This window comes from Halichoerus grypus, chromosome X, assembly GCF_964656455.1.
Source record: "Halichoerus grypus chromosome X, mHalGry1.hap1.1, whole genome shotgun sequence".
NCBI lineage: Eukaryota > Metazoa > Chordata > Mammalia > Carnivora > Phocidae > Halichoerus > Halichoerus grypus.
Genome location: NC_135727.1, coordinates 25108669 through 25120576, shown reverse-complemented (window position 1 = coordinate 25120576; position 11908 = coordinate 25108669). Strand labels below are relative to the sequence as shown.

The following is an 11908-nucleotide window of genomic DNA, read 5'->3' as shown; positions in this document are numbered from 1 at the left end:
AAGTTATCTTTCATTACTCAATATTCAGCCCAGCAAATTGGGAAAAATACAACAATAACAGATGCTGTGGGTGACTGCAGTGCTCTGCCATTAGTTTGACTTGTGTTTTTCATTTTGAGACTGGGTGAGTCACCCATGGAGAGTTATAAAGTAAAACAAAGAAGATTCAAGATTTTAATAAGACATTACCTTGAGCTCCTCACATTGAAGATAGTTTATCTCTGTCTGGATGCAAGTGTTTATATATGTGAACAGTCAAAGATAGAGACCACAATAAACAGGCATAGTAATAAAATCTCTTTGCAGGAGAAGATGAAATACTGGCTACTACTTATGTATATAGATGTGACACAGAATCATTATTCTATTGGGATCCTGAAGGTCAAATATATGTCTCTATCTAATGTCCCTTCTCAGCAGAAGGCTTTCATCCTATTATGATGTCTCTGCTTCTTTCCTTATGGAAGTTGCCTTTTATAAAGGGAATTATTTAATCCATGATCTCAGTCTTTTATCTTATTCTGTAGATAATATTTATTTGGTTTTCCAGAACAATATTATATTCTCAGGTTGCTAAATTCAAAACAGCTAAATGGGTTGGGAGAATTATTAGTTATTCAATTGGTAGTTTTGCCCACATTAGTATAAATCATTGATTTGAAAGATTCTCAGTGAACTGATTAATCTGTTTATAGCTACATCAACCAGCTATTATATTGTGTGTTGATAATATAACTAATTAATGGATAAAACCTACTGAAAAGCAAGATAAATGAACAAATTTAGGTACTGTATCTCTGTTTTGTTTTGTACTCCCAATGCTAAATATTTGTGATATTTAATTGAAGACTCATGCACTGATTATAATCCTTTGTAAGTGAAAGTGTCTAGATTTCCAAAATCTTCTGATTAATAACAGGGAGGTATGTGCAGCAAATATGCTCCCATGTTATTAATAGTACTCAAGTCCTAATATTGAGAATAAAAAACTTTATGAATTATGTTTCTTCCCTTCCTGTGGCTATAGACTCAATATAACTTTTAAAGTTCTGAGTGATTATTTTTTCCTTGCCCCCTATAAATAATAAAACAAGTCCCATTTTTATCAGAGGTTAGATTAATATAATGTAGGACTGGCCTTATTATCAGTAAAGGACATCAGAGATGGGGATGGATTTGAGTGTTATAGCAATGAGTAAGAATATGTCTGAGTTTATTCCAAAGCTAAAACTCTCTTCCCCACTATAATTATAGTTGGGAATGTGGGACTAGGGAAGATTAATGGACATTTAGGCATTAAGACTCAAACTAAAATTATGGTCATATAACAAGCAGAGAGATGCTTTGAGGAAAATATGAGTATGGCAGAAAATTGGATGTCTCTAGTGTTACAGGTTCTTCAAATCAGCTTCTAGCCATGAATATTACACATATAAATTATATAATATTTTATGTAGAGATTATCATATTATAATTTATATATTATGATTCTATATTATTATAAACTATTATATATATATATAATATATGCCATATGCATGGCAGGAAAGGTTAAAGAATAACACAGATTCTTGAAATTGGTAGATGCTGGGTCATGTTCTGCATTGGGGTCAGGAACATTTATATCATACTCTGCAGACCCTGAGGTAGTGCCCATGTAATTCTCACAGTACTTGCCCAAAACCAACTGTTTGAGGAGATGAGACAGAAAAACCAGAAAACCACAGTCCTGTCAAGTGTCAATGGGACAAAAGTTTCCATGATCAATTTTGAGATACACTGAATTGTTTATCCCTTTTTGGAGCGAATTCAGTTGATCACTATTGCAATTGTTTTGGCAAAAGGCTTTCATGGGCTTCCATATTCTATGAAAATGAGTTTTTCTCATCTTCAGCTTATTTAATCTTCTGCTGCATTGAGCACCATTGATCATTCCTGTCTTCTCCTTCTTCTCTTCTCCACTCCAACCTCGCCTTTTAAAAGGTATCTTCAGGGGCACCTGGCTCAGTCTGTTAAGCGTCTGACTCTTGATCTCAGCTCAGGTCCTGATCTCAGGGTTGTGAGTTACAGCCTTGTGTTGGGTTCCATACTGGGCAGGGAGCCTACTTAAAAATATATATATATATTAAAAATAAAAAGATGTCTTGTTTTTTCCCCTCCTGTTAACTGAAGAAAAACATATTAGACTGTTCAAACATTACTTAAATATATAAAATATGAAGAAATTCCACTATTATACTATCTCTTAGAGACACACAGTTAACCCTTTTGGGTATATTCTTACATTCTTACATATACTGTATATGTCTTCCTCTTATCTTCCTCCTCCTATTTTTAACCAAAAATGGATTATAATATGCATCTGGTTTGCAATTTGCTTATTTCATCTAACATTATCAAGGCTACTTCTCCATGTCAGTACATAAAGAATGAACTCCAGAATTTTAACAATTGTATAGCATTCCACTATTTGGAGAAAAGTCCAACTAGACAAGCTCATCCACGGACAGCCCTCCAACTATGCTTGCCACTTCAAAAATCACTTCTGTTGGGACACCTGGGTGGCTCAGTTGGTTAAGCGTCTGCCTACCACTCAGGTCATGATCCCAGGGTCCTGGGATAGAGTCCTGCATCGGGGTCCTTGCTCAGCAAGGAGCCTGCTTCTCCCTCTGCCTGCTGCTCCCCCTGCTTGTGCACTCATTCACTCTCTCTCTGACAAATAAATAAACAAAATCTTAAAAACAAAAACAAAAATAGAAATCACTCCTGCTGTTAATGTATGTCAAAATATAGCATGGAATCTTTATGGGAGGTTCTCTGTGAAGACTGGCTTCCATAAAAATGGCAGCATTCTCATAGTTGTATCTTAGGCTTGTGGTAACCCTGCTCAGCTTTATTTGTCAAAGTGAACCAATCTGATTTCTGTTTTCCAGAACATTGTCAAATATCTGATCTGATAATGGCACTCTTTCTTATAGCCCTAGCATGGAGTTACTCAATTTAAATAACCTTACTGTCACTTCTGTAAGATTCTTACAAGGAAGTGTCTGTCATTTTGAACCACAAGCTCCACTGAATTGTTAAACTGATTAGTTTTGCATGTGGTTAACATCACCTTTGATCTGGATTACTGCAGTGACCTACTAAATGATGCCCCTCCTTCCCTGTCTTTCCCCTACTACAGTTTACAGTATATTATATCTACACAGCATCCAGGTTTCCTTCTAAAACATAAATCCCCTGTTCAAAACCCTCCCTGGCTTTTCATTTCATTCAAAGTCAAGTCCAAGACTCTTATAATTACTTATAGATATCTGCATGATATCATCCATTACCTCTCTGGCCTTACCCCTTTCTTCATGCACTCTGCTCCAAAAACACTGGTCTTTCTACTACTCTAACACACACACACACACACACACACACACCAGGCATGGTCCCACCTCGTAGATCTCTGTACTTGATATTCCCTCCACCCGCACACCCTCTTCTCTGATATAGCTGCATAGCTCACTTTGTACTTCCTTCAAATCTCAGCTCAAAAGTTAATTTATTGACCAGGCTCTAACAACTTTATTTAAAATTGCATCTCACCCAGAATTCCTAACCCCTATTCTCTTTTGGAATAGAATAGAAAGGACAGAAATAAACCCACACTTATATGGCCAATTAATTTATGACAAAGGAGCCAAGAATATACAATGGGGAAAGGACAGTCTCATCAATAAATGGTGTTGGAAAAACTGGACAGCCACCTGCAAAAGACTGCCACTATCTTACACCATACAGAGAAATCTATTCAAAATGGATTAAAGAGTCTACATCAAACTAAAAAGCTTCTGCATTGCAAAGTGAAACCATCAACAAAATGAAAAGCCAGCCTATGGAATGGGAAAAAATATTTGCAAATCATATATCTATCTGATAAGGGGTTAATATCCAAAATATATAAAGAACTCATACAACTCAATAGCAAAAAGCTGATTAAAAAATGGACAGAGGACCTGAACATAATTTTCCCAACAAAGACCTACAGATGGCCAAGAGACACATGAAAAGATACTCAACATCACTAATAATCAGGTACATAAATGCAATCAAAACCACAGTGAGATATCACATCACACCTGTCGGAATAGCTATTACCAAAAAGACAAGAAGTAACCAGTGTTGGCAAGGATGTGGAGAAAAGTGAACTCTTGTGCACTGTTGATGGGAATGTAAATTGGTGCAGCCACTATGGAGAACAGTACGGAGGTTCCTCAAATGATTAAAAATAGAATTACCACATGATCCAGCAATTCCACTCCTGGGTATTTATCCAAAGGAAACGAAATCCCTGACTCAAAAATATATATGCACCCCCATGTTCATTGCAGCATTATTTATAGTAGCCAAGATATGGAAAAAAACCTAAGTATTCATCAAAGAATGAAAGGATAAAGAAAATGTGATTGATATATATATATATATATATATATATATATACACACTCACATACACACACACACACACACACACACACACATACAATTGAATACCATTCGGCCATAAAAAGGAGAGCCCACCATTTACAGCATGGATGGACCTTAAAGGCATTATGCTAAGTGAAGTAAGTCAGATAAAGACAAATACCAAATGATGACACTTATATGTGGAATCTAAAAAACAAATGTGCTTATAGACACAAAGAACAGACTGGTGGTTGCCAGAAGTAGGGGCTGAGGGGTAGGTTAAGTAGGTGAAGGCAGTCAAAAGATACAAACTTCCATTTATAAAACAAATAAATCCTGGGGATGTAATGTACGGCATGATGAATATAGTTAATAATACTGTACTGCATTTCTGAAAGTTGCTAGGAGAGTTAACCTTAAAAGTTTTCATTATAAGAAAAAAAATTGTGTACTGATGGATGTTAATTAGACTTAGTAATCATTTCACAGTATATACAAATATTGAATCATGTTGTACACTTGAAACTAACATAATGTCAATTATAACTCAATAAAAATATTAAAATAAAATTGCATCTCCCCCAGAATTCCTATCCCCTATTCTCTTTTACCCTGATTTATTTTATTTATTAGGATTGGAAACCATCTGACATACCATACATTTACTAATTTGTATGTTTATTGTCTCTTTTCTTCTCAATGGACTGCAAACCTTATGAGGCATTGTTTGCTTATCTTGTTCACCATAGTATCTCTAGCACCTGGAACAATGCCAGGTATATGGTAAGTATTTAAGAAATATTTGTTGAATAAGCAAGTAAGTAAAAATAGAAAAGTATTGATGTTTCATATATTAATTTCAAAACTGAATATCTTACTACATTATTTCATTGTTTCTAACAATTTTTTCAGTTGACTAGTTTGGATGTCTTTTTACAGTCATATCATCTGTAAATAATTATAACTGCTTTCTCTTCTCCAATATTTATACCTTTTTTCTATCTTTTCTAATTTCTGTATCTAGAATTTTTATAATAATATTAAATACTGATGGTGATTGTTAGAATCCTTGTTTCATTCCTTACTTTCATTGGAATTCCTCTGATGTATCATTTAAGAGGATTCTGGTTGAGGTTGGAAACACAACACAGACAGACAGACAGACAGACACACACACACACACACACACACACACACACACCCCATATGAAGAATATATATGCTCATACTTTACTAAAGATTTTATCAAGCATTTTAGTAGGGTTTTATTAAATTATTTATTGGAATTTATTAACATGAACATGTGTCTTCTCATTTGACCTGTTAATATGATACACTGCAAAAATAGACTTCTCAATAATGAACACTCCACGTTCCACGAACTAGCTTCACTTTGTCATGGCATAGTTTCCTTTTAATACACTGATGGATTATACTCAGAGTTTTTTAAGGATAACTTGCATTTATTTATCTCTATATGTAAATAGGTCTCTTCATTTGGTGTAATTTTAGTCAAGTTTGTTATTAATATTTATTTTGGTTTTGTAATAATTGATAATAAAATATTAATATTATTTTGGTCTCATATAGAAAAGAGTAAACTTTACTCTTTATGCTCCGAAGCAGCTCAAAATTAAATATTCCTTGACAATATGAAATAATTTATTTATGATACCACCAGGCCTAGCATGTGTATTATATGCTTATAATTATATGTTTAAGTGTGTGATTTTCTTAGAGGAAATGGCAGATTAAAAAAATAACATTCGCAATTTTTTAGGGTTAATGGTCTGTTCTGGTTTCATATTTCTTCTTGGAAAATGTTTAGTTATTTATATCTTCTGATAATTTTTTTTCACTCAGATTTTACATTTACCAGTCTAATAAATAAATCTGTACCCGTGATTATTTCTTCTTTCTCTCTTCTAATTCTTTTCGTTTGTGCTCTTGTGATTGTGATGCTGAGGAAAGGAGCATCTTCCATTGGACACCTCTTTTATCCTTTGGCAGCCTGGGAAAATTGGCAGAGATCTGCACCTGTGGCATTGTGGAGGAACTCAAAACAGGAGGTAGTTGCAGCTGGTGGTGAGGTGATACTCCACCTCCGTGAGGCTGCCAGGGCTTCAGCATGACTGCCAGAGATGCCAATGCCAGCAAGCTCTTGGAAGTGCTGGAGACATCCCAGACCAGCAGGCTAAGTGGTCCAGAAATCACTATGAAGTTCTGCTTTGTGATGAGGGTCTGACTTTCCATTCTCCAAGAAGGTACCAACAGTTGACCAATGAAATAGCTTAATTAGTGGACAGATGTGAGGTCCTAGGTAAATATTTAGGGAGGATATCTGGGAGAAAAACTGCCCTTTATGACTGGGGTTAAGACTCAAAAATACCTGCAAAATAATTAAAATTATTATAATTTTAGTATTAAAGAAATATTTTGCTGTTTCAGGCTTATGTGGTAATAGCATTTGAGTAAAATAAGCCTCTTCAATTTTATATTCCCTGCACCTCTATTTTTTTTCTTCATTAGTTTTTAGGATCCTTGATAAACTTTTCTATTCTGCTTTCTTCCAAAAGGGAGAGTTTCCCAACATTTCATTTCACTCACCTTCCCAGCAGTGAGAAATCTCATTCTGGGATATATAGCCATCTCTTCACTGGGTATGTTCTTCTGATGTCAAATAAGCACTTCAGTTTCAGCATGTCACAAATTGAGTTGATCACCCTCCATATATATCCTCTGTGCCTATATTCTCTATATTCACTTGTTGCCACTATGCATTTACATTCAAGCCAGAGCCTTAGAGTCCACCTAAATTTTTTGGCTTTCTTCCACCTTCTACCATACCAAACACTGTTCATTTTATTTTCCACATTTTTCTAAAAACTTCCTCCCTCTCCACACTTACCTCAAATATCCTAGTTCAGGCTCTCATTATCTCCTTCTAGGATTTTCTTTAGTGACATCTGATGTATTGAATACAAGTGAAATGAAGGTGCAATATACCAGAGAATCCTACTAGGTCTAGCTAAGAATCTAAGGAATGTAGTACTTTGTAATCTATCTCCAAATACATGAGCCTGAACTGTAGGTGTTCTCTGCCTTTGGTTTGACAGTATTTTTATTGTTTGCCCTCATTTCCCCATATTCTTGATCTTTGTTTCAGAACCTACTTAGTATTCTGACACAAATCTAACCCAGCCACAGTGGCTTGGAAAGGACCAAGATCAAGCCGATATCTGATTGTCAAAAAGCACAGAGTTTGATGACACATGTTTGGCAAAGGTGTGCAGATGTGCATACGCTATTTATGGGAGGTTAAGTTGGTAGGACCTCTTTGGAGGGTAATTTGGCAATGGCCATTAAATATAAAATTGATCCAGCAATTCCATTTCTAGGAATTTATCCTGCAGATATGCTTACACATGTGCACAAAAATGTATGAACCTAAGTGATCACTGCAGAATAGTTTATAGTAATAGAAAATAAGAACCAATATACATGCTCATTAAAGGTGTAATGAATAAAGTATGTTCCAACCATATAGGGGAATACTATACAATTAAAAGTAATTAGGTATGTATAAGGTATGTATAAGAAACAATCTCTAAAATTTTGTGATAAAAGCGGCACAGATATGTGCAGCACATGCTGTCATTTCTATAAAAATTGCATACACATACATATATGCTTATATATGTATCAACCATCTCTAAATGGATACAGATACAAAATGTACTGCTTGTGATCTATGGGCAAGAGATCAGGGATCCTAGGGTATGAGACTTACTTTTCACTGTACACTTTTTATACAGTATGACTTTTTGGTCATATGCATGTATTACTTAAATAAAACAAAATACAAATAAAGACCAAGTCTTAATAGATGTAGTTTAAAATATTAGGAATATGTGCATATGTAAAATGGTATACATATATGCCATTTCCTCACATGGGAACATATACATACACCAATATACAGTATATGTGAGTAGGTAGCTATAAGCACAACATGTACTTGTTTCATAAATAAAAGTTTGTTAAATCATCTTAAAAACACAAGATACCTAATTATCCCAACCTATAGCAAGTATATTTTGATAAGGTATTCAAAATGTTATTTAATCTTTTAACCCATGACAGTAGCATAAGTTTGCTTTTCAAAAACAAATGTACACAGTTAATGTGTGCACAGTTGATGTTTCAGCCTCAGTTTCTCTCCTGGAAGATTTTGACTTTGATAAATATATTCCTAGAAGGACAATTAAGAAAAAATAAAGTGTATATTGAAGCATTCAAAAACTTTAACCTAGCACTTAATTGCTAAAATACTAAACATGTTTTATTTTTTTCTACAATACATCACATACTCAAATCCAGATAAAAGAATTATCCATGTAAACAATAAAAAAGTTGTCAACAACATCTGCATTGAACACAACAGCTGACCTTTCTCTGTAAATGGCTGCCTGCATAGTGTTACCTAATCTTTAAAGAAATGTTCACCCTAAAAAGTACTTCCCGATTGTCCTGCCACTTATAGGCCAGTTTTGATTAGCTATGGAAATCTGTAGCATAAATGCTACCCAGGAAAGCAGGCCATAATATAGCAGCTTTAAACAAGAAGGCTGAGGGCCTGGGGCTATTGATGCTAAATTTTACTGAATAATCAAAATTGTGATTAATAGGATGACCACCACTGTAAAATTTCTTGATTAAGAAAACGTATTTTTAAATATTTCATGTACCAAAAATATACAAACACCTAGGTTCCAAAATCCAAATGAAACAGGCGCCAAATGGTGGCAATCTACATCTTGAAATGCATTTTCTAGAGCAGGGCTAAACACCTGCCCTGTTATATATATGATGAGTAGTTCCTCTAACCAGCCCAAAAGATACTTTTTGGCACACATTTTCCCAAAATACCATACATATGAAATGTGTAGAAGACCTGAACATACTGTTGAAATACCGGTAAAATTGAAGTACTGAATTGTAATGGGAACCATGTCTACATCACCCCAAAGAAAAACCATATATCAATCATTCAGAGAACACAATTAAGGATTAGACAAAATTCTTTGTAAGAGAAGGCAAAAAAGATGGTTGTGTTGGGGGAGGTATAGAAAAATGGTAAGCCAAGTTTTGATTGCCCAAAGATCAGCTTTGCTCTATCTCTCTCTCTCATACACTACGGACAGGTAAGTTGGGCACTTTCCACCTGGAAGACAAGCGTCACACTGAGTTCAAAAGCACAAACACGGCGTGAGGAAGGAAAGTGAGAGGAGACTGGAAGGTAAATCCGGGCACTTTGAGAACACAGGAGCCATCCTTAGCTCCAGAGGCCTGCGTAGTTCCCATGGAGGCCTGAAGGGAGAGGTCCCCCAGCCACGAAGAGCTTCATCTCAGGCCAGTTGTAGCAGTGGGTGTAGAGAGCGTTGGGGAACTCGCCGATCCCACCGAAGTAGTTCACCCACAGGTCATCGTGGTTGAGCCAGCCCCTGCCACAGGTGAGCTTGAGCTTCCTTCCTGAGGGCCCGGGAGAGGAGTCCGGGCTGGCTGAGGCCCTCTCCTCCAGGAACTTCTGGGCGCGGATGTCATAGAAGAGCAGGGAGCCATGGCCCGTGCCCACGGTGATGATATGCTGGTAGAAACTCAGCGAGCGCACACCCGTGCCGCCCTCTCGGGAGCACAGGGGCCGGATATTCTGCTGACGTTGGCGCGGATCTAGGAAGGAGACATGGGACTGGGAGCCCACCGCGTACAGGGACAACTCATCACAGTAGGTCAGGCACACGTTCTCCCGGCAGTAGGGCAGCCTGATGGAGAGCAGCCTGGACAGAGTGCTTCGGGCTTTCCACAGGTGGAAGTAGCCGTCCAGGGACACCGCTCCCAGCTCCTGGTTCTTGCCGCTGAAGGCCAGAGCCCGCACCTTGCGGTTACTGGGGCTGGTGCTGGACCTGGGGATGGTCTCCATGTCCCTCGGGCGGATGTGGGCGTACACAGGAAGACCCGCGTCATTGTGCCAGGCGATGCTGCCGCTGAACATGTCGGGATCCATCCGCCACAGCGCCACTGTGCCGTCGCGGGAGCCGCTCACAGCCACTGTGTCACTCATCCAGGCGATGGTGAAGATCCAGTCCTTGTGGCCATGGCGGTCGCCCAGGCACACGGGGTCCAGGGTGGGCAGCTGGTAGACGGCCAGGCTGTTGGGGTTCTCACCCCCAGTGGCCAGAAGGGTCTTGGAGGGATTCAGCTCGATGGCGTGGATGCCGCAAGTCGGCTGGGCCCGGGCCAACCAGGGCCCCCGGTCCCGCATCAGGGGGATGCGCGTGATCTGGCCCGAGTGCACATCCACCACGAAGAGGGTGTTACACTTGGTGCCACACACCACCTGCCTGGCGTTCAGCCACTGCGACGCGAACACCTTGTTGAGGGTGCCCAGGGCCAGCTCGCGCTCCCTCAACAGCTCGGGCAGCTTCTGCACCGCATAGCCCCGCAGCTCGCCCTCGGAGTCCGAGAGCCCGGAGCCGCCCCAGCCGCCCACCTCGCGGCCCTTCAGGTAGTGCACCAGCGAGCGCCGCGTCGCCGGCCGCTTCTGTTTCTTGGGCAGCAGCGGCCCCTCCGCGTCCGCCGCCGCCAAGCCCTGAGACGACGAGCTCGCGGCGCCCGCCTCGATCGCCGGCGCTTTCCGCTTCCTGCTACCTGTTTGCTGCGGGGCCATGGTGGGCGGCGGGCGAGTGGCCGCGGCGGCGGCGGCGGCGGCGCGACGGCGGCGGCGGCGGCGCGTGGCACCCGTGTTGGCCGTGGCGGCGGCGGGGAGCGCGGCGCGTCCGCGTCAGCCGGGAGCTCGGGCTCTCAGGGGCCAGGAGGCGGGCACGACCGCTGGGCGCGGAGCCTACCAAGCCCGGGACGCGGCAGCGACGAAGGAGGCGAGGGCGGCGAGGGCGGCGAGGGCGGCGGGCCGGCCTTGGAACGCGGGCCGGAGGGAGCGGGGCCCGGGCGGATCGAGGGCGGAGCGCGAGAGGAGTGCGGCGGCAAGGGCGGCGGCGGCGGCCGGGATCTAGGCTAGGGCGGGAAGTGCGGCCGCCGGGGCGGCTGGAGCGAAGTCTGAGTGGGACGAGGACGACGCTGGGGGACCGAGTGTGAGGGGGCGGAGGCAGCGGGAGGAGCCGGCCAAGAGCAAGCGGGGGGCGCAGGGTAGCACACGCCAGGCTGGGAGGGGTCGGAGGGGGGCGGGAAGTGGGGGATGGAGCCCGCAGTGGGGAAACTCACCCAGGGCCAGCGCTAAGGGATCCCCAGCAGTCTCCGGAGGACACATCCTAGTGCGCCTGCCCAGGTCCTCTTGCTATCCGACTCCAGGGCGTTTCACTATCCTCAGGATAGCAACCAACTGGCCTTCTTAAAATCCCTACTTAAATAAATTCTGAAAGCTAAAATAAAGTCAAGTA

General features: G+C 40.8%; 1 protein-coding gene across 1 annotated transcript; it reads right to left on the bottom strand.

Annotated features, from left to right (window-relative positions):
* Positions 1 to 5809: 5809 nt before the first annotated feature.
* On the bottom strand, positions 5810 to 11215 carry DCAF12L2 (DDB1 and CUL4 associated factor 12 like 2). Its single transcript, XM_078064086.1, has one exon. The coding sequence runs from the start codon at positions 11179 to 11181 to the stop codon at positions 9790 to 9792; it is 1392 nt and encodes a 463-aa protein (XP_077920212.1). The 5' UTR covers positions 11182 to 11215; the 3' UTR covers positions 5810 to 9789.
* Positions 11216 to 11908: the final 693 nt, after the last annotated feature.